A 21,457-nucleotide genomic window follows, 5' to 3' on the forward strand; every position below is an offset into this window, starting at 1 on the left:
CAAAAGACCGTGGCATGTGCCTTTGAGAATTCCTTTCTGTGTGACAGAAACTAAATATTGTACAGCTCAAAGCAGGAATGCATGGAGAGATATTGACAACAGGTCGAATGTTCACCTGGGATGAAATCATTGCTTGTGTCTTTTTAGCTCGGTCAGGAACCACTTAACAGGTGGAAACTCCTTTCAGCATTCAGCATGTTCCCTTTCTCACAGAATACGGCCGTGTGGCCTAATGGATAAGGCGTCTGACTTCGATGCTTGATTGGTGGAAGTCATCAGAAGATTGCAGGTTCGAGTCCTGCCACGGTCGTTTTGAAAACCTGGCGGATTCGGTTCCATTCTGTCTCTCACTCCCTGCAACCAATTGGTTGTCTCAATTCCGCGTGGGGATTAACCAGAGTACTACACCCTCAGTGAAAATGTAATGCCTCGTCTTCACAACATATAATATTATGTGGTATTTCTGCAGACACTTTTATAAACAATTGGTTGGAGCTTCTCAGATGCTCAGAAGGAGCTTCTGCTGGGAAGGTGAAGTTTATTTCACATTGAGCTCCGTCTCCGAGCACACCTTATCGGCGAGGATTCACCACCCAGCAGTGACGGTACATTCTCCTGTCTCCAACACCCCTCCTCTTCTTGGACTTAGCACGCTGGTTCTCCGCCTGTTCTGGGATATCTTCATCACTAATTGCCAACTAGACATCAACCGCCTCAGCATCAGGAATCCTGACTTCTCCTCATACCGTACCCCTCTGAATACGCTGCCCTCCCAAATCTCAACCCCCATCCCCAAATTTACCTTCAATAACGCATACAAAGTGCTGCTGTTGTAGAGTGGCAGACTGACCTCTACCTTGCTGAGACAAGGCGGGAACTCTCAGACACATCTTCATCCCTACACCTTGAATAATCCCGACTGCGGACGATCACAGAACTGTCGCCGGGGTGCGGACGATCACAGAACTGTCTCCGACATTATCACTGTCGTCATCAACTCTGGAGAACCTCCATTCACTGTAGATAACTCATGGTTCCATTGTCCTGAACTGCTCGCTCTACCTCCGGCTCAATTCACAAATCTGATTGTCCAGGTAGGCTCATGGTCTCTACCTGCTCCTGCTCCTGCCCCACTGATCCTGTGTTCTCATAGCACCAGTCCATCCTATGCCCCATACTCAGTCCCTTCCCACCTGCATTCGCGAACCTTCCCGTGCCACTCACTAAATTCCAGTTCCCTGGCTATGACCGTCTCATTTTCTCTACGGACGTCCAGTCCCCGTATTAAAAGGCCTTAAAAATCTCCACATTTCTCAAGGAAAGAACCAACCAGTTCCCCTCTATCATCACCATCCTCCGTCTGGCAGAACTGGTCCTCACCTCAACAGTTTCTGCTTCGGTTCCTCCTACTAAGTCCAAATTCAATGGGTAGCCATGGACACTCGTATGAGTCCAGATATGTCTCCCATTTCGTTGGCTAAGTAAAGCAGTCCATGTACCTGCCATGGTCCGGTCCGTGAAATCCGCATTTCCGTTCACAGTCCGGTTCATCGATCCTTATACCGGGTTTTCCTGTTTTCCCTTGTTCCATTGAGTGCCTTAATTGAGGCACCTGATTCTCGTTTTGAGCTGGCCCGGCGCCAGAAAACGCTCTTCATATCACTAGCCAATCCATCCTAGCATCATTTCTCTGAATCTCCTTGGAACCCTCTCCAGTTTCAGCAATACTTCCTCAGGTAAAGGAACTAAAAGTGCTTACAATACTGCAAGCGAGGCCTCACCAGTGCTTTGTAAAGTCTCTGAATCACATCCTTGCTTTATATTCTAGTCCTCTTGAAATGAAAGCGAACATCGCATGTGTCTTTATCACCACAGATTGAACCTACAAATTAGCCTTTGGGACATTATGGTGCGGTTGTGTACGTCGCAATGGGAGGCCTGTACAAGGACTCCCAAGGCTCTTAGCGCCTCAGTTTTATTGCTTGCATTTTCTCTCCTTTTAGAAATTGTGCTCCTTCATTTTTGATAGCAAAGTGTTCGACCATGTATCTCCCTGCACTGCATCCCATCTGCCACTTCTTTGTCCATTCTCCCAGCCTAAGTTCGTCTGTACCCACTCTACCTCCGAGAAGGACCTCCTGCTCGTTTCGCTCTGAAGAATCTGTACATGGTGAGTGGAGTGATTCGACTATTCCAGGTTCCAGGTCCCTGCAATGGAACTGTTGGAATGTTTCATTAATTTCATCTGCTTTACCGGTGAGATCAAAAACCGTTTCATGACAATATTCTGTGCCCATTTAGCGCTCGTGTAAGTTTCTTCATCTAATATATTTGCCATCTGTCTACCTGTGCACCAGCAAGACACGTTTAATTAGAAAGAGGACAGTCAACGCACCAGTGTCTACTCTGATTCTGACTATTGGTGGTTGATCGAAGTCTTCGTGTTTACATATTCGTCCCGGCAGTGAACGCATCACGGGATGACATTGTTCCGCATTGCTCGTAAGAAGTGAAAAGTGAGTCAGAGACAATATGGTTGTTCAGCAATATGACAGCATCTCCACCGCCTGGTCATAGCGGTAGTCGGCTTAGTAACCATGCATTCTTCTTTGCCTTTGCCTTCATATCATGTCTGTCCAGTGATATCTGACATAACCCACTGATACGAGTCGTGAAGGTAATATGACTTGATGCAGGCTCTTCGACTGAAAGAACCATTCCGACCACCTTTTCCGCCAGAGTAAGTCCCAATTTCCTGCGTGCGGACCATATCCCTCTAGGGCCCGCCCTTCTGTGAAACTGTTCTACCTGCCTGATCTACTTCTGGCAGCTCATTCCACATATCCACTGAACTCTTCATGGAAACGTTGCTGCCCACGTTCCTTTCAAATATTCCAATTTCAAATAATTTGGTCTCCTTTGCACAGAAAAAAAAGGCTGTTAACATTCATTTTATCTCTGTTTAAATCTCATTCCCCTCGTCCTGGAATGAACAAATGATAAGCTTGGACAAATTCTTTATATAACCCAGTTCTTGTCCTGAAAACGACATTGTATAATTTACTTGCACTGTTTCCAGTTTATTGGCCTATTTTCTATAATAGAGCGTCCGAAACTCTACATGGCACTCTATCCACAAACTCAACAACGACCTATCATAATGTCTTACTTTTCGTTCCTTCCTGTTGCCCTGAATGAGGAAGGCCGGAATGAGAAAAGGCTTTTCATTATATTTCCGAAATCAGTGAACAGTGAGCCTGTGCCTCTGGGTCCCTCGTATCAACTGTACTGCGGAATGCCCTGCCATTTACAGCACACGTGCTTTGCAAGTTTTATTTCCAAAGTGTAAGACGTTATGCTTATCTGCGTTGGAATCCATTCACAACACATCCGCCACTTCTTTAATTGAACCAGGTACGCTTGTAATCAAGAGTAATCTCCCTCAGTATCAACAGCAACGCCTAATTTTGTGTCATGCAGAAACTTCCTGATCAAGACGCGATTTTGCATCAATATTACCGACATAAATAACGATTAACGAACAACAGTGAGCATATCGAGCTGACAACTACACATCCTCACTTGCACCCTTCAGTTCCTTCCCAACTCCTTCCCCATTCTTAGCTCCCCACTCTAGTCATCAACTCTCTACGTTCAGTTCAGCGGCAGTGTGTGGATCGGAATTGTGTTCTATTTCTTATCGTCCAGAGATGTCACCTGACCCGCTGTCCACTATCCCTGCAGCGATTCGTTATTTGTTCTATATGACATTTGTTTGACAAGGAGAAAATGATTTTGAAAAACAAAAAATCGCAGGTGCAGTCTGAATAAAGCCCGAAATAACTGTGTGAGGTCTTACAGACATTAACTTACAACAAATACAATGTATAATTTGATCTTCATCACGACTCACTGCACCTCAATCACTCGCCTATTAAACACACTCAATGATGCTGTCTCTCTGTAGAAGAAGGTGACCATGTATTTCCCATATTGGACTCCAGTCGTAATCACTCAGTTTGACTTCATCACCTTGACTCACCTGGACGGGTTCATCACTGCTCAAATCTCAGTGAGTATTGTCTGGTCCAGTCGAGTTTATTGCCGTGTGCCTCGGGACGGTGAGGTACAGGGACAATGAAAACCTTGCAGCATCATTGTGGGCTCGAAGAGACAGAGAGCCCGCAAAACATAAATCATACAGTTCTGCATTATTAACAAAAGCTAGATATAAATCTTGTGCCGTTTTCAGACTTGGAAATTATTCCTCGGGCAAACTGATTATTTTGATTGGGAACAACTGATCTCCCATCGGTCCCTATTATATCCATTGAGTTAGCATGCCGGCCCAAGGTATGTCTGTTTATTTCCTTTCTTTAAACACACAGACAACAGGGAGAAGGGCAAGGCTCTAATCCTCTTCAGCCAGCCCTGACATTCAATAAGGTCAGGCTGGTCCAAACTTGCTGTCAATCCTACTCCCCATACCACACTTGCCGGTCATATGTTCTCCACCAAATCTTCTTCCATCTCCCTAGGTGAGAGGAGGTAATCTTCTGTCGTCCGCCTTTATTTCTACGCCCTGACAACGCCCCCAGCTTCCGATAGAAGCATATGGATATAAATGTTAAAAAACGCGACTTTGTTCTGAGATTTTGCTCAGGATTGAGAGGACTTTGGGGAGGCAGAGCCAGTCAGGGTCTGTGGGAGAGAACAACCCCTGGGTGAAACCGTTTTCCGCCATTGATTAACATATTAGATTGACATCTGCACACACCAATGGCAGCCAGGTATGGTGCATGTCTTTGACGAGGGTTGGTTTGTGGGTTGTTGTCTGATGACGGGAGTGTGCACAGTCGCTACACCCCACCAGTCACAACCGGCGAGGGTGATATTGACGGAAAATTAGCGAACCAGATTAGGTACGGCAATGTACGGTCGCTCGCTGGTCTAGAGTGCAATGGAGAGTCTGCAGAGCGAGTGACATGAAACTGCGAAAGCTTTTCCCTTTCATGGACCCGTCGGCCCAGTTCAGCGACTGAGTCATAATCTCAATCCCCCTCCCACCCTCGGCTGAACAATATTTCTTATTGAAAGGAGTAATTATTTTATTGGTTCAAACTTCAATACTTTTTCAGCTAAAATTCACATGGTGGTCCTATCTTAACAGAGCACTGAACCAAAGTTCCTGGAACAGATTTATTGGAAAATCGCTACTCCTTCATGTCTTGTTACCTGTTCGTCCCTACGTTGCCGCACCAGTTCACGTCTCCTACCCTATACTCCACCCCAGCTGTGTCGTAAAGGAATATCTATAAACTTCCCACCCCAAATACGCAGTCCTTTCACTGAGCACAAACATCGATTATTGATTGCTGAAGCGCTTGCTTCAGCCTTGAGAGGAGAGTGTGGGAGTGAGGAGGAAAGAAGTATGTGCAGAGAAGAAAGGGGAAAGAGAGAGAGAGCGAGAGAGAGAGAGAGAGAGAGAGAGAGAGAGAGAGAGAGAGAGAGAGAGAGAGAGAGAGGAGAGAGGGGGAGAGAGAATGTGTCTGAGTTTGTGTATGTTACAGAGACGGATAGAGAAAGAGTGAGACATGGAAGTAAAACAGGGGAGAGAGTCGCATCGTAGACAGGGCAAGAGAGATAAGCGGGGGAGTTTGAAAGGCAGTGGAAGAGAGAGAGTTACACTGCAATTTAACAATTTCATGTTCACTTTGGACCATCGTTTTCCTCATAGTGTTTTCTTGACCATCAGAATATTTCACCCCAGCGAGAAAACGAAATGGTTCTTTCCGTCCCTTCATTTAAAGTCGGAAGCTGGAGGGCTCGTAAGTGTTGTCACCGTTCGGACGGAGGAGGGAAATAGTTCATGCGTTTGCACATGATCTTCCAACAGAGGGAGCAAGAGAGGGCGCTACGTTATACTTATTGATGTTACTTCTCCGAGTTTCTTTAATTATAAAGACAATTAACTTTAAATTGGTGCCATTAATTCTTAAAATTCCAGAGTTACTGCTGATTTGGATGCAGGAATTCTGCTCAGTGCGATAAATCTCCCCAGTCTAGCTGAAGGAAGTAGATTGGTGAACGAAGTGGGGCGCTCTGTATCCATACAGCTGCAGAACTTACCGACATCAATCGCTCTGTTTCTACCCGAAATCTGTTGTTAGATACTCGCTTGCAAAATAACAATGTCGTCGCTAAGTAAACTCCGCGAGAAAGGGTTGTTTAAGCTTCCTCACCGAGATTGATCAGAGTCGGAGTGAAAATGAACTCTTGGCACTGAGAATGGAAGAGTATTGAAGAGTGTAAGAATCTTAACATTTGCCGCCTGGGTTTGGCAGAGAATGTAGCGTTCAGACAGCAGCCAGGGAGTTATTGACAGGCAGGTGGAGTTCTGGTCCCTCGTGCCTGTAGTGTGACCGCTGCGAGCAGAGCTCGAACCTGCGCGGGGAAGGAATCCCCATTGGATTTCAAGTCCAACGCCTTAACCACTCGGCCATCGCAGCTCCATCTATGTTAATCACTCACCGTAGCACTACACCTGAAGTGATTTATTGTCAGTGATGGGAATGATAAATCATCATTCCAATACAAATAGTGTGATTGGACAATGTGGGAATTTGTTTCAAGACAGGTAGGTCAGAACGTGAGTGTAGAAGGATAACACTGGCGTCAGTATCGTCAATGAAGGAGATTTCCACTGCTGGGGATAAAGGTCAGGATTAGAATCAGAGTTATAATGACGGATATATGTATTTTTGTTGTTTTATGGCAGCTGTACCGTGTAACACATATAGAATAATAATATAAGATCATAGGTCCATAAAAAAAAGGAACAGGAACAGGAATTCGCCCCATTGAGTCTGTTTCGCCAATGTAGCAGCGCTGATTTATGATCCCCTCAACCCCATTCTACTGGGCATGGACATTGACGTCCTTAACAAACAAGAAATTATCAACCACTGCTTCAAATACACCCAATGACTTGGCTTCCATAGCCGTCTGTGACATCTAATTCCTCAGATGCGCCACCCTTTGGATAAATATATTCTGCCTCATCCCTGTTCTAAGCTATTATCTTTCTATTCTGAGGCCCCGCTCTCTAATCCTAGACTGCCCCACTATAGGAAAGACCCTCCGTACTACTTTAAATAGGGATTTCAATATTTCATAAATTTCAATGAGATGCCCCTGCAGTGAGCACAGGCACGGAACTATCAGACTCCCCTCGTTTGAACACGATAACCCATGCGTTCCCGGTGTCATTCCAGTGAACCTCCTCTGGACCCTCCGAGTGTCTTCTGACCAACGTTTTATATCTGTCAACATTGCATTGTTGCTTTTATATTCTACTCCTGAACTGAATGTTAAAATTGCATGTTAAAATTCCTTTATCTATGACTAAGCCTTGAAGTAGGCAAGTAGAGAATACTGCACAAGGTCTCCTTGCACCTCTGGTTTCGGAAAACTATCTTCACATAGAGACGTTTGTTATCTTTTTTCCAAGGAGCATCACCGTACTACACGATGACCAATTGACAAATCTTCGCCCATTCTCCTCAACAGTCCCTTGAATCTTGGAACAGGTTGAAGTCAGGCTACCCAGCATATTATTTCCATTCTTTAGCTTCCCTCCCTTCTTTCAGAGTGGGTGACAATTAAAATTTTCCAGTCATCGGGAACCATTCCGGAATGTAGTGATACTTGAAGGAGTACTACTAATGCCTCCAGAATCTCTTCAGCTACCTCTTTCAGAACCCTGGGGTGTAGTCGTCAGGTCCAGGTGACATCTATCTTCAGTACTATTAGCTTCACCAGCACCTTCTCCGTTGTCTTAGCATCTACTCTCACTTATGTCCTCTCCCATACGTTTATTGGTGCCATTATGCTGTTATCTTCCACAGCGCAAACTGACACAAAATATTCATTCAGTTCGCCCATCTTTTATTTTTCGCCCATTACTACTTCTCCCGCCTTATTTTCCAGCCTTCTGATATCCACTCTCGCCTCCCGTTTATTCATATGTCTGAAAAATTTGTATTTTCATCTCTATTATTTTCTATCAATTTTTAGTTTCTTTCCATTGGTTTTTAAAAGTGTCTCAAACCTCCAGCTTCCCACTACTGCTTGCTGTATTATGAGCCCTCACTTCTGCCTTTATGCTAACTTTACTTTCCATTTTCGGCCACGGTTGCCTCATCCTCCCTTTCGAACATTTATTCTTATTTGGGATGTATCGCAATTGCCCCCAGGAACACCAGTCATTGTGGATCTGCCGTTCTCCCTGCTCCAATCCACTTGGCCATCTCCAGACTTTGGTCGCTGTTCGCTTCTGCGAGTGAAAGCGTCGAGGACAGTTATCGTCAGTGATTTTATTTTTGCGATTGACGTGATCGGGGACTGTTACTTTCGCTATTTATTTTGCTGCAGAGGAGGAGGTTTTTTGGGGTCTGCGAGATTTGTTTATTTTCTTTTTTTCTGGCCGGAGTTGATGTCTGACCTTACATCTACACCCATGGTCTCTCTATTTAATAGCTATCTGGAGTAGACAAATATTAGAGTTGTATTGTACAGGCAGACTTCGACAATAACATTAACCTTGTGAACCTTGTCATTTTCCTCTCTCGTGCCTCTGCTGTTCTACGTATTGTACGTAATTCTCATGTGTGATTTTAGCCTCTCACTCTCAAACTACAGAGTGAATTCGATCATATCATAAGCATTCCAGTATCTTAAACTTCCTAGACAAATCACAACACAACCCGCAATTCACAATTGTTTTATTTTTTTCTAATGGGCTCAACCAAAGCGTTTTCGAAGAAGCCATCTAGTAGGCTTTGTCCAGATTCCCTCTCTGATGATCCAGCGCCAACTAGACTTTCCCAAACTATCTTCATATTGAAATGCTACAATGACCATGGCAATACTGCAGTTTTCACATGTCCGTGTATCTCCCGTTGTTATTTGTACTCACAGTCTACTGCTGGAGGACTGTATATAACTCCCTTCCTCTGATCCTATAATACCTCTCTCTAAGAACTTGATTTATTTTCTATATATCACTATAAGTTACAATACAACAAATTAAATAGATATTTAAAACGGAATCTTTAGTGTTAATGTGTTGAGACGTGTCTGAGCAGTTTGGTCTGGTGTAGGTCCTGAATGATGCACTCAGCCTGCTTTTGGCATCGTATTCTGAGCATCATATCCTCGATGGTGGCGAGGCGTGTGCCCGTGATTGAAGTGACGACGGCTACACCACTCAGCAGCCTCTTTCGGTGCTCTACATTGGATACCCGCCCCACACCAGCCTGTGAAGCAACCACTCATAAAGCTCTCCACATAGGTCCATAGAAATTAATTGAATAACTTGCCGGCACTAAATCTAGTCAATGAGCACTTATCGCAACTGTTCCGTGACTACGTCAACATCTTGGAACCAGTATGGATCCTTTGGGATGTTGAGGCACAGGAACCTGAAGATGTTCACACTTCTGAACCCTCAATAAGGATTGGTGTTTGTTCATCTGACGTATTTTCCTGGAGTACACAATCAATTCCTTTGTCTTACTGACATTGATTGCAAAATTGTTGCTGCGATTCCACCCAACCAGCATATCTATCTGATGCTTGTACGCCTACCGGCTCCATTAGTCATGAGGTTCCCTGCACAGTGCACGAAAATCATGTGTTCCTTCAAGTTCCGAGTGCAGTCTGGTTAGCATGGAAAGTCACAGCCACCTCAGTGCTACCCGTCCCAGTCATTGTTTAGCAGTCCAATCAACGCATTGGCTGTTCCTCTGGACTACCCTATGTGAGTGACTGTGGGTAATCAGTCCTTGGTCGTTGCAGAAATGGTTCAGTATCTACAGAATGGAGTAAAGTGCGGCGTCACGAGGAATGACACGTTTCATAAAGAGTTTGCACATTTCCTTGCACAGGCAAGCTGGACTGAGTTAGCTACTTTCACGAGAATATAGCCTGAGGGTGTTGGTTCGTTACGTTGTCAGATATTACTGGTATCCTTCACAGAGTCGGCATATAATTAATGCTCACAACCGTAGCCTCGAAGTAGAACACCACCTTGTGAACGAAGTGAGCGATGTCATTTGTTTCAGGTTTGTAATCCAATTTCGGTCCGCGCCGGTTTGAAATTCCATGAAATGTCGAGCCACTTCTGCCCTGGTCAGAAAGAGGGAAGAGGTTAGTATATATCAGTTCGCTTGCCAGTTTGTTGTTCTTCCACAGTAATGTCTACAGCGCTCATCAGCAAACAAACCCATCGTTTTCCCTAGAGTTACTGTGCTCTTTCCATTTTACACGTCTTTCTATAATAGACTGTAACATCAACACAATCTCTCAACTCCTACACGCAATGCTCTAACCGCTGAAGGCCAGAGTTGCGGAACAGCTTTCCCACAGTCTCTCTGCATATGACACGGCTTTCAACGAACTATGCCCTTCCACTCCCCGGTAATCTAACATCCAATGTATATATACTCCGCTGGTTTGACATTCAGAAGTGCGCGACCTCAAACTTATCTGCATTGAAATACATTTTCAGTTGCTTCTTCCGTGTTTTTGTTGAAATAGCGAATTATCCTGTGCGTCGATGCAAAAATCGTGGAGCGAATGTTGATAATATCCTGTAAAGGGGTTCGTGCGAGATTTGTACCGGGGACCTCTTGCATAGGCTTTCTCACTGGAAACAAGAACCACACAACTGGACCAACGAGCCCACATTCGTAGATTGTGTCACAACTGAACTCCGGAGCCATTTAAAGTTAATCGTTGGAAAACCCATTGCACTTTCTGTTGTTGAGAGGAGGGCCTGATGTCGAAATATGGTGGGCCCGTATTCCTTTGATAGTAAGAGAGTAATCGTTACTTGATTCAGTCAAAATAAAAAAAAAAAAATATAACGTTGTGGGCTGAGGATCCTATTTTTGTGCCGTTCTGTGTTCTAAGCAGATCCGGTGACAGTTGAAATCTTGTACCACCTGCTACTGAAATTACTCGGTCTCTTCTTTCCTCTTCACCCCCCGCCCCCTCACCTGCAATCCGCATGGTTTTCAAACTTGTATTTGAAGTCATAGACCCGTAGCATCTCCCCTTTCTCCCCTTTCCACAGACGTTGTCTAACCTGTACTCACATCTACACTCCCGTCCTTCTACAGCTGTGCTACAGAGGGCAGGCCAACATGCTGCATAACTGTGATAGACTGGAAGGCTCTACAAGAGGTCATCAAAACTGCCCAACGCATCACCGGCACCCCCAGCCTACCTTCCATCAGGGACGTATATACAGAAAGGCTCCGGAAAAGGGCCAGCAGCATCAGGATCCCACTAATCCTGCCTGTGGTCTGTTTGCCCCTCTCCCATGAGGGAGGAAGCTACGTAGCATCCACAGCAGGAGCACCAGACTTAAAACCAGTTACTTTCCTCAAGCAGTAAGACTGATCAACACCTCCAATCACTAAGCCACCCCTCCAAAACTAACAACCCCCACCCTACCAACAGTACGTTTTTAAAGCAACACGCACAGCACGCTGGAGGAACTCAGCACGTCGGCAGCATCCGGACAAACGAAGAGCCAACTTTTCGGGCTTAGGCGATGTTCTGTTTCATGGTTAGGGCACAGGGTTGAGTCCTGTCGCGTTTGTCACCCGGAGTCGGTCACCCTCTGAGCAAAACTATCCCACCTACAGTTTGGAGTTCCTGGCATTGAAACGGGCCGTGGTGGATAAGCTATGATTATCTATATGGTCAACACAGATCAAAGTTGCTGGTGAACGCAGCAGGCCAGGCAGCATCTCTAGGAAGAGGTGCAGTCGACGTTTCCGGCCTGCCTGGCCTGCTGCGTTCACCAGAAACTTTGATGTGTGTTGCTTAAATTTACAGCATCTGCAGAATTCCTGTTGTTTACATTATCTATATGGTACCACGTTTGAGGTGAAGACGGAAAACAATCCCCTAATTTATATTCTGACCTCGGTGAAATTGGATGCCACAGGCCTCCGATGGTTGACGGCGTTGTTTGTATATGATTTCAGCCGGAAGTACCGGCCGGGAAGTGGGAACACTGTTGCCGATGCATTTTCCGGGCATGCGCAAGAAGGGCTGGACAGGGAGGGAGAGTGGGAGAGCGTCCCTACCCCTGAAGTCAAGGCCATGTGCTGGTTTTCTATCACCGGGAAGGCAGAGGAAAGGTAAGGGCAGGATGGATTGAAATGGAAGATCATTCAGGAGCTTCTGATGGCGCCGTTCCACAAGCTCACGGTAACCTGACTGCTCTGAGGAGAAAGCGTTTGCCAGAACTCAGCCCTGGGGAAGTGGCGGCCACTGAACGAGATGACCTGGGCATTGGTCCCATTTAGTCAGCGGTTGCGAAAGCGGACATGACCCAAACAGACAAGATGAAACATTCTGCTGTGTCTCTACTACCGAGTGAATGGCCCGGACTGGAGTGGAGAAACCAGATCCAATACAGGGTCACGTCGGCTCTGGACCGGCCTCAGCACTCTCAGCTGGCTCTGCCTCAGAAGTATCAGCGGATTGTGTTAAAGCCGTTTCAAGGTGATTCTGGCTATTTGGGGGATTAAGGACCTTTGGGTTGCTCAGTGATCGATTCCAGTGGCCCCGAATGACGCCGGAGATTGAGGAGTATTGCAAGTCGTGCATTAGATGTATAGGGAGGGAGATGGTGCCTACGAGTTTCGTCCTGTTGTCCCACTCGAAGAGTGCGGGGACCCTTGACCTCGTGTGTATGGATGTCCTGTCAATAGAGCCAGATGCCAGCAACATGGCGAATGTCTTGGTCATTACGGATCAATGCACCAGATATGTGAAAGCCTTCCATACCAAGGATCAGGGTACGTCCACGGTGGCCAAGGTGTTATGGGAGAAGTATTTCATTTCTTAAGACCTCCCCAGGCGGATAAATAGTGATCAGGGACGGGATTTCGAGAGTAGGCTGATACATGAGTTACTAAGCATGTTTGGAGTCGAGAACTACGCTCTATCACCCGGCCCTATAGGTTTAATCGGACCTTGCGAGATACGCTCGGAACCTTGTAGATCAGCAAAAAGAACAAGTGGAGTCAACATATTGGGCATCTGGTCCACTGCAACAACTGTACCCGAAATGAAGCTACCGGGTACTCGCTATGTTATCGGATGCCTGGACACGAGGAGAGTTTGCCCGTCGATCACCGTGTTGAGAGGAAGATCTACCACAGAAGACTTATCTGAAGTGTGAGTCCGATATGATAAGGGAGCTGAAAAAGGGCTTATGAATTAGCTGAGAATCAAATAAATAAGGGGAGGTATAACCAAAGACTTAATTTCTCCGAACGCATGCCTGGAAACCGAGTACTCATAATGAATTTGGGGCTACCAGGGAAGCGTGTGTTGGCTGACCGCTGGGCGGCTACACCCTATGTAATGGAGAGTCAAATGCCAAACGTACCAGTTTTCTGGGTGATACAAGAGGATGGGAATGGGCCTGTCAGGATTCTGTATCTGGGACAAGAGGTGCGTGTTAACCCAGAGACTGACCCAGAGAGGACTCTGAAGCAACGTGGAGAGGCTGATGGACTCGGAAGATGAGGAAAAGGGGTTGTCGTATATGCTGTCTTTCGCCAACACCCCAAAGATTGAGCAAGGGATTTCCAACTTATCTCTCGCTGAGGAAGGTGACCTGGACGTGGTGGGGGGCCGGGTCAGTGTGGGGGATTAGCAGTGCTCGGGCAGGCTTGCTGTGAGACCAGGAAGCGGGTCTAGGCTCCAGAGTGACTGGGGATGAAGCTGAGCAGAGGAATCCTGGTTATAGGAAGGCACGAGTGATAGACCGGGGGAAGCCTCGTCGTGTACACCAGAGGTATCCCAAGGAGTGTTTGAAACTGAAGAAGTAGATGGGATTTGGAGGTCTCAAAGAATCAGGAGACCCCCAGACAAGCTTGCCTATGTAGCACCAGAGGAACAGAGTGCTAAGACTACCCCCCTAGTGAGATATGTCACTGCAGTTTGCAAATAGATGGGAGTTGATGACATTGCGAATTTCTATTGAAAGCAGTGTTATTAGTATGAGAGGACAAATTATTTCCAAGTCATGAGGACATGACTATTTTGGTGTGGGGAGAATGTAATATCCTGGTTCCTACTTTTACTGTTATGCTGTACGTATTTCGTATTGGCAGTTCTGTAAAAACAGCTTGCTTTCAGCTTCTTTGGCTTATGGTTGAACAAAAGCACATGTGCCATCCAATTAGGATGGTTGAATTAAGGGGATGTTTCTCTGGTGAGGGACACCAAGGTTGGGCTTGGGTTCTTGTTCGGCGGGAGACTGGGAGAGAAGACGTTGGGGAGGACCGGCCGTAGCATAGGGTCCGGTGGGAGACCCGTTTGTTCGAGATGGATTGCGAGCGACGTTCAGAAGGTGGTGTGGGCTTTCACCTTGACCGAGGACCCAGCGCCGGAGTGACAGAGAAGTTCCAGATGAGCTCCAACTTGTGTGCATTTGACTGTTTGATTTGGATTGGGCTTTTCTTTTTGTTAATCTTTACAAACCTTTTAAATAAGTTAAGGTTCAGAAATATAGTTGCTTTAATCGTATGCCGTGTAGAGTCTGTTATTTGTAATAGAATAGCAAATTACGCAGCATGCACACATCCCGGGGTTTGAGGTGGGATCGAACCGTCTCAATCTCACGAGTTTGGCGGGAATTGAGAGTACTGTCCTTAGACCTACGCAGCCAAGGAAACAAGGGTATTTCACCTATATATCAGCGCATGTGGCCAGACACACAAAGATCACAAGTTAGAGGAATGAGGAATTAAAGTGGTAGGAACAAGAAAGTCAAGGATAAGCAGGAGCGGTTACTCATCCGTCTGTCTTTTTCGCAAAGCGCAGGCGACGTGTCTTTCAACGTTCAATGAAGAACGCAAAATTAACAGATGTTCCACTCCATTTCTGTTTTCTCTGAATAGAGAGAAAATCTGTATGAACATAGAACATCGAACAAATATTTACAGCACATTACAGGCCCTTCGGCCCGCAGCAGAGAGACCTACTCCAGAGACTGCCTAGAATTTCCCCAGCACTTAGCCCGGTGTTTTGCTAAGCTGCAAGTCCCTGGATCACAGTGGATGTGTCACATCCAGGACCAGGACATAATGGTGGCGAGGGAAAATCAGGCGAAGAATGGTCTCTTCAACATGCTGAAAGACGTGGAGTTGGAGAGAGAAAAAAAAAGATTTGTGAAGGCTGGTAGAATCTTGCTGACTAATAGATATTGAAGAGCATGCAGACCAGCCAAATCGCACCGTGGTGAACTGGGGAGAGTTGTGGGGAGAATATGCAGAGGAAATAATGGAAATACAGAAAGAATTTTCCCTATATTGGCAGAGAAGACTTCAAATGAGAGACGGAACTTCAGAGTAACTGTGTGGAGAATCTTCCAACGTGGAAAAGTACGACGGAGACATGGAAACAGTAATAATGTGATAAAGCTCCAAAGGAGGAGGATGACAGAGTGGAATGGATGCAGGAGGGCGGAGCTGAGGAGAACGATGGAGTGAATACACGAAACAGAAATGAACTGAACCAAACTTACACGCTACGGACAGGATGCATTAGAGAGAACACAGAGGGAATTGTCTCTAGGTTAGGAGTTAAGAAACGGGATAATTTGGAACTGTGACGGGAAGAATATGTCATAGTCCGGTCCGTAATGTCCGTGTTTCGGTTCACGGCCCGGTGCATGCTTCCTTGTTCCGGGGTTTCTGGTTTTCCCCAGTTTCTGTTGTGGACACATGTTTCTCGTTTTCAGGCTGAGACATAAATACCTCTGCAAACCAGGGATTCCCTGCTGCACTGTTCTGTTCCCCTCCTTGTCTTTCTTCCCATCGCCTGGCACTCTGCCTGGATACCTCGCCTGACTCTCTGGATACCTCGCCTGACCCTCTGCCTGGATACCTCGCCTGACTCTCTGCCTGGATACCTCGCCTGACTCTCTGCCTGGATACCTCGCCTGACTTTCTGTCTGGATACCTCGCCTGACCCTCTGCCTGCTCACCTAGCCTGGATACCACGCCTGTATCGCTGAAGTCTTACCGCCGGAGCAAGACCGGAGCCTTGTTAGATTTAGATAAGGAACTATCTTTCGTTGTGTGGAATTTTCTCTCGGTGTGCACGCGTTCGCTAGATGGGTCCGGCCGTTTGCCGCCACCTTGTGTTAGGATCCGTCTCTTCATGTTCAGTGTTCTCTGTATGAGTCCCGGCCCTACGTCCTGTTCCAAAGGAGGGATACCGGCTCTGTGTTAACTATGTGAGTCCCGACTCTACGTCCTGTTCCCACGGAAAGGTCCCGGCTCTGTGTTCCGTGCTCCTTGTCCAAGGTTCCGTGCTCCTGAAGGCCCTCGTCTAGTCCGTGCCTAGTACAGTCCTATCCGAGTCCTGTCCATGTGCTTTTCCCTGTCACTGTGCCTCGCCCTACCCAGGAGTTCCACACCCAAGTCATGTCCAGTCCTGTATCCTCATCTTGTCCTCGTCTACTTCTGGAGTCCGAGCCCGAGTGAAGTATCACTGGGTCCTTTCCCAGTCTCTGGCTCGGAGTCCATCCCCAAGCCTCGAAGTACCCTAGCCTCAGGACCAAGACCCCAGCCTGCAGGCCTCAAACCAAGACCCCAGACTTCAAGCCTCAAGACTCCAGACCCCAAGCCTGTTTCCAAGCTCAAGCCTGAAGACCCCAAGCCTGTCTCTAATCTGAAGCCTCAAGACCCCAGCCTCCAGTCCTACAGTCATGTCATGTCCTTGCCTAGATCTGGGGCCCGAACCGGAGGGAAGACCCAGGTTCTGGGTCCTTGCCCAGTCTCTGGCTCGGGGTCCAAGCCCAAGTCTGCGTCCTTACCCCTGTTCCTTGCTTGTTATCTGTCACTTCCCTACTCTCGTCAAGTCCTGTTCCTCTGTTCTTTGTACTTCACTGACTGTGTCTTGCATTTGGGTCCATTCACCGCCTCCGCCCCCCCCCCCATTGTGACAGAATATCCTTTGAGGAATGTAGTGAATGTTAGTAAATTTTTACCCGAAGTTCCGTGGGGTCTCTGTCTTTGAAATACTTCCTAATAGCCATTTCTTAATATAAAGTCAACGGGATTAGATTTGGAACAAAACAAGAACGTCTTCGTGGGGAAATATTAGTCGTGATAATGTCTCATTAAGGAATAGCTTTTGCTTCTATTTCATATGCCCACTCGGATTTCCGCGTATTTTTACAGTGTGATCGCTATATCCCAGTTATTACCCAGGAGGCTATGCTCTATTTGCCCCGTTTCGTCCTCCTGCAACTCTCTCACTTACGTGTCTATTACCATTTGGCTTGGAGCATTCTTGTGGATGAGATTTTGATGGGATGCGTATCTCGCCCAATTGTCCACTGAGAGAATGCTCAGAAGTGGAAGGAATAGACAGGCTACGCAGCTGACGGATGGTACTGCGGAAATTTCACCTCAGCTAGCTGAAGGATGGACGTCCGCGGTGGAGGGAGGGCTATTCGGGCATGACTGAAACAGCGCTGAACTCTGGGATCATGGGCCTGATTTGGACGAGACCTTGGAGTGAGTTAGATACGAAGGCACAGAACTATAAACCCAGCGAACTCGATTTCGTTGTGCCGTTATTCGTGCAAAGGCGTGGTCTTTTGCCGGGGAAATCTTGTCTCACAAATTTAACTGTGCTTTTAAAGGAAAAAGGAAAAAGCACATGACGACTTAACGAAGCGAAAGGTAGACAGAGTTTGGATTGACTTTAGCAATGTTTAGTAATGTTATACTTGCATTGTACACCAAGGCTTTGAGTGGAAGAATTCCGACTTGGTCTAACAACTATACAAAGCACTGGTTAGAGCAGACGGAGAGTAATGATTGCAATCATGATTGCCACGCCATGGAAAGTATGTTGTAAGAACTGAGGGATGGCAGATCAAAATTCACCAGATCGTTTCATGGTCTGCGGGGAAGGGGATAAACTACAAGGAGGAGATTGATTATTTCAAATAGAAAATAAACTGAAGGGTCCTTGTAGAAGGTTTGTTTTTATAATTATGAGTAGGTGTATATTGTACAGATAGCCAACAGCTTTGTTTTTTCCCTACCTCAGCAGTGGCTAAAACTACAGGCACATACACACTCAGATCTGAAGAGATTGTTTTCTCGCCCAGTGCTGCGTGGTTATGTCTACAGCGGACGTGCTGGATGCAGATGATAACAAAATGATGGAAATGTGGCTGGATGACCCTTGGTTAACAGAAGTAGAGCGGTATACGGGCTGTATCATGGCTCTGGGGATTGGCATAGCCGAGCTGGGGCAGAATCTATGCAATATTGATTCCCCACTGCAATCTACAAGAAGGTAGCTCTGCCACAGCGCTGACCGCAGCGAATCTCCAGTGCCAGTGTAAAAGTCCACCTTTACCCGAGTTACCCTGTGGCCGAATGAGCCCTGAGTGTCAACGCAGCTGTCAAACGCAACGAGTGAATGAAATCAACTGAGTGATCGGATACCGGGATTGTTGATGACGTCACGGCTGCCAAGGACGCTCTTGCACGGAAATGGAGTTATATTTTATTCCAAGTCAATTCAATAGCGAGGCGCATTATACTTAAACACATAAAACCCAGATGTACATCGCGACCCAATGACGGATGCCCGACCCGGAGAATTAGTACTTAAAGAACATTCGACCTTTAGGAACATGTGCTTTGCTTTAACTGTGTTTTTTAACCAATATTAAAAACAGGGTCCAAGGGGATTTTAACACCAGCCACATTTCTTCTCTAAACTTAGTCTGGGTCGCTGTATAAATGCAGGCGTTCGTGCAGGAACTCAGATACATGAGCATGTATCCGGCTTCAGTGGCGACAAATGCAGGGTCGGTGTAATCACCGTCGTAATGCGCGGTTCCTGTGAGTCCGGTGATCAGAGAACTTACAGTGACCGTCAGCCACAAGAGAATGGAACTGCCGGACACACTAAAGAGTAAAATGATGGATTTCCGGCGGCCTTCCATCTCCGCATCCTTCTGTAATTGACTGCTATGACCGCGCAGCTCTCGGCGCACTTTACTGGCTACTAAAATGCGCCTCACTGTCAGACAGTTAAACAGGGCTATCAGAACAAAAGGTTAATATAACCGTTAAAATGCTCTGCAGGAAGGAGAATGCGACTCCCACAAGAGACGTCCTGAACCACGTGCTCGGCTGACAGCCCCATTGAATACCGTTAACTACACGCGCAGGTGTAAACTCAAATAGATACGGGACATGCTGTAAATGCACCAGGAGCGGCACGGTTATAATGCCAGCAACGGCTATCCTCACTGTGCAATATTTCGCTTTAAGCTTCTGATAACAGATCGCTACAAACCGATCGACTGTGAGCAGAACAGTGTACCAGACCGAGGTTTGTAAGCTGGTCGACATGAAGTACAGGACGACCTTACAGGCGGATGTGTGGGACAGGAAGGTGAATGGAAACTGGTACATGACGATATGCGCGATTATACAAAACATCATCACCAGGAGATCCGCCATTGCCATGGCAAACATGTAGTGGGATATACATTTGGAAAGGCCGCAATTCCCTCGGAAGAGCACCACCATTGTCAATAGGTTCGCTAGGGAAAGAGACACAAATTGAGAGATACAAAGAGATTGAGAGGAGAAGCGTTCTCGGAGTCCAATGTGAAAATACTATGCTGACAGTGATCAACATAATTACCAGGGAAATATATTCCAAGAGAGAATAAATTCTTCTCATTCAGTGAACTAAAACGGTTTGCAGCCGAGCTCCACATTTGCTGCTGGTTAAGTTGCTGGTGAAGTGCTCTCGATTTCACCTTGTCGATGTAACCGGGGGGGGGCAGCACTGCTCCCGGTTAAGTTGCTGGTGACGTGCTCTCGATGTCACCTTGGCGATGTAACCGGGAGGGGGCAGCACTGCTACTCATTCGCCACCACAACCCAGAAAAATAGGGGAGATCACCATTTTCTCCCATACCTCCCTTGCACCCTACAATCCCTACCGGTGGGATCGTCATTTCAATGGCAATTACCCTCGAAGAGCCATTCAGGCACCAGCCGTAGGGAATGAGAGCCGTGAGAGAGCTCAACACAGTAGCTGTAGGAGGATCGGCTGATGTGCAGCCGGCAGATTCCACTCAACGGAACTCTCAGTATTATTGAGCCGGTACTGGCCCGAAGTAAGTGGGGTCGTGCTGACTGTCGGTCATCAATCCCGGGGTGAAACCGATGCACTCGTTCCCTCCGTTTAGTAAATGAATCGGACTTCACTGAGTCGTCTAGTGTCCCTTGTATACAATCTAGCTTAAACTCGAATACTTTCAGAAACGTCTGTCAATAAATAAGCTCTTCTACTTGGATATATCCGCCATTTTTGATCACATTCATTATCATCTGAAAGGTGCGATAGGGAGAAATTAACTCAAATCTCCAGCTGGATACCCCATTTTTGTCGTAGCAATATTTACTATAATCCTAACTGATACGGGTGAGACATATAATCAAAGGTTTGATCGGAAATCCACAAAGGGGGGAGGGAATGAGAGGGAGAGAGCAGGTGAAGGAGCGAGAGAGAGAGGGAGAGAGAAAGAGAACGAGAGAGAGAGAGTGAGGTGACAGAGAGTGAGAGAGAGACAGGGAGAAAGAGAGAGACACAGAGACAGAGAGACAGAACGAAAGAGAGAGAGAGAGAGAGAGAGAGAGAGAGAGAGAGAGAGAGAGAGAGAGAGAGAGGAGAGAGAGAGAGAGTTCAGCTCCGGCGGTGGCTGGTAGAATCCACAATGTTCCCACAATTCGTACTGTTCTACTGCTTCTTCACCAAAAGTTCGGTCACAAGATATATTTCAATCTGCAATAATCCGGGGTATCAAATGCACTCTGACAGTGGTCAACAGCGGAGAGGATTGATCTCTCTGAATTTCAGCAGCATCGTTTGTGCTGAACTTTGGAGGGAGTGCAGCGGCAGTGAACTTGACCCTGCATCAGCACAAAGAGCGGAGACGAACCGTTCAGCAGCAGTAGTCCGCCGTGTCTCCGCGCTGAGTTCGTTTCAGTAGAAGTCCGTCCCTAACATTTCAGACAGAGGATGTGTCGACTTACCCGGAACACCGAAAGCTGTGAGGATAGGGTAAAATACAATCCTTACTTGCCGGATTGCCGGTAGAGCCATTTTTCGGGTATCGTGCAAAATGTACCGCACTCCTTGCAGGAAGCGCCAGTCGCCTGCGTTCTGATCTCGCTGCACTTTTAAATATTAATCTATACCCCATTTAAAAAAAAAAAACAACAACAACAATAAAGGTTGCACGACAACTCGAGTTAGTTATATTCAGTTAATAAACAAGGTGACGTTTCTACTTCTGTGCTCCCTCGGC

At 46.6% G+C, this 21,457-nt stretch overlaps 1 protein-coding gene and 2 non-coding genes across 3 annotated transcripts in view; 1 reads left to right on the top strand and 2 right to left on the bottom strand.

The window, feature by feature from the left end:
• The window catches only part of LOC140207977 (scavenger receptor cysteine-rich domain-containing protein DMBT1-like), a 93,635-nt gene extending 72,383 nt beyond the window's left edge, over positions 1-21,252 (bottom strand). Inside the window, exons 1-4 of the mRNA XM_072276509.1 lie at positions 21,183-21,252; positions 19,505-19,678; positions 18,897-19,170; positions 18,399-18,520 (exon numbers count right to left, since the gene is read on the bottom strand). Of these exons, the coding sequence (XP_072132610.1) occupies positions 18,399-18,520; positions 18,897-19,170; positions 19,505-19,678; positions 21,183-21,252 (640 nt within the window). The remainder of the gene's footprint in view (positions 1-18,398; positions 18,521-18,896; positions 19,171-19,504; positions 19,679-21,182) is intronic.
• trnar-ucg (transfer RNA arginine (anticodon UCG)) lies at positions 219-310 on the top strand. The gene is given in 2 exon segments: positions 219-255; positions 275-310. It is a non-coding gene; the product is annotated as a tRNA-Arg (tRNA).
• Positions 6,424-6,509, bottom strand: trnas-uga (transfer RNA serine (anticodon UGA)). The gene has a single exon. It is a non-coding gene; the product is annotated as a tRNA-Ser (tRNA).
• Positions 21,253-21,457: the final 205 nt, after the last annotated feature.

The sequence above is a fragment of the Mobula birostris genome, chromosome 13 (genome assembly GCF_030028105.1).
Source record: "Mobula birostris isolate sMobBir1 chromosome 13, sMobBir1.hap1, whole genome shotgun sequence".
Lineage (NCBI taxonomy): Eukaryota > Metazoa > Chordata > Chondrichthyes > Myliobatiformes > Myliobatidae > Mobula > Mobula birostris.